Source organism: Pygoscelis adeliae, unplaced genomic scaffold (genome assembly GCF_000699105.1).
Source record: "Pygoscelis adeliae isolate BGI_AS28 unplaced genomic scaffold, ASM69910v1 Scaffold910, whole genome shotgun sequence".
In the NCBI taxonomy this organism is placed as follows: domain Eukaryota; kingdom Metazoa; phylum Chordata; class Aves; order Sphenisciformes; family Spheniscidae; genus Pygoscelis; species Pygoscelis adeliae.
Window position 1 is genome coordinate 43679 of NW_008823939.1, and position 1372 is coordinate 45050.

Sequence of the window (1372 nt, forward strand, 5' to 3'; positions counted from 1 at the left end):
CCGGGCCCCCCGTCACCATTGGGCTGGAGGGCTTTGCCAGCGCCGTGTGTGTCCTCCAGCTCCTCCACATCCACGTCCTCCACTTCCTTCTCATCCTCCTCCAACTCCTCTTCATCCTTCTCTTCCACATCCTCCTCCACCTCCACGTCCTCCTCCACATCTACCTCCACGCCCTCCACCTCCTCCTCCTCCTCCTCCTCCTCCTCCACCTTCTCTTCATCCTCCTCTTCCATGTCCTTCTTCACCTCCACGTCCTCTACATCCCCCTCCACATCCTCCACCTCTACACCCCCCGCCCGCAGGGCAGCCAAGGCAGGTGGGCACGGGTGGGCTGGCACCCCACGGAGTGCTGTGGTGGGATGGGCGATGCCATCGGGCCATCCGTGTGCCCTGGTACCAATATCGTCTGTCTGCGGGGCTGTCTTTGCTGGGCTGCTCCCGGCCGCCAGGCTGGGCCGTACCAGTGTCCTAGAGGGGACACGGGGCTCAGGGCCACCAGATCACCCCCCGGGTGAGCAGGGCACTGTCACCCTCCCGCAGGGCTCCCTGGGCACAGCCAGTCTTTGGGGATGGAGGGGGCAGCGGGGCTGGTGACACCAGGTAACACCTGGTGACAGGGGACCAGGGGACCTGGTGCCATGGTGGCAGTGGCAGTGGGGAATTGGGGGGTGAGTGTGTGCTTGTGGCAGTGCATGCACACGAGTGTGTGAACAGCAGAGCAGGCATAAGTGTGCTGGAGCGGCTGCGTCCATGAGTGCCCCCCTGCAAGTGTGCCTGGGGGCAAGGGTGTGCATGCACACGCATGTGCCTGTGTCTCAGATGTCACGGTGTCACAGTGTCGCAGCAGACCTGTGTCTGGGGACATGCTTGGCAGAGGATGGCAGTGTGTGTGCATGCACGCATGTGTGGCATGTTTGTGGGCACGGGCATGGTGTGCATGCCGGTGCGGGCCTCTGTGCCAGCCTGGGCTCAGGTATGGAGGGCTGGCACAGCTGGGGTGCCATGTGGAGTCCAGGGTGGCAGAGGGAAGCCCGTGTGCTGCTCTGTGATGCTGAGCCCCCAGTGCCTCTGGTGCCCCCGATGCCCCTGGCATCGCCAGTGTCCCCAATGCCCCCGGTGCCCCCCGTGTCCCCAGGCTCACTCGGAGAACATGGGCCAGGCAGCATCGAGGTCAGCCCTGCGCAGGGCCAGGTGGAAGGTGACGCCGTCCAGCTCGTAGAGGCTGCCCAGGATCTCCGCCCGGCGCTGGGGGCTCAGGAAGGGGCTGCGGGCGTAGTACCACTCGCTGCAACCACAAAACAGGCTCACGCACCCTTCCGCACCCAGGGCGGGCACCGGCGCCTGCAGCACCCTTGCCAACCGGGGGCTGCAG

The 1372-nt window shown here is 65.6% G+C and overlaps 1 protein-coding gene across 1 annotated transcript in view; it reads right to left on the reverse strand.

Annotated features, from left to right (window-relative positions):
- The window catches only part of RUFY4 (RUN and FYVE domain containing 4), a gene marked incomplete at its 5' end in the record, with an annotated part of 3274 nt that extends 1989 nt beyond the window's left edge, over positions 1–1285 (reverse strand). Inside the window, 3 exon segments of the mRNA XM_009320894.1 lie at positions 7–149; positions 210–468; positions 1142–1285. Coding sequence (XP_009319169.1) covers positions 7–149; positions 210–468; positions 1142–1285 — 546 coding nt within the window.
- Positions 1286–1372: the final 87 nt, after the last annotated feature.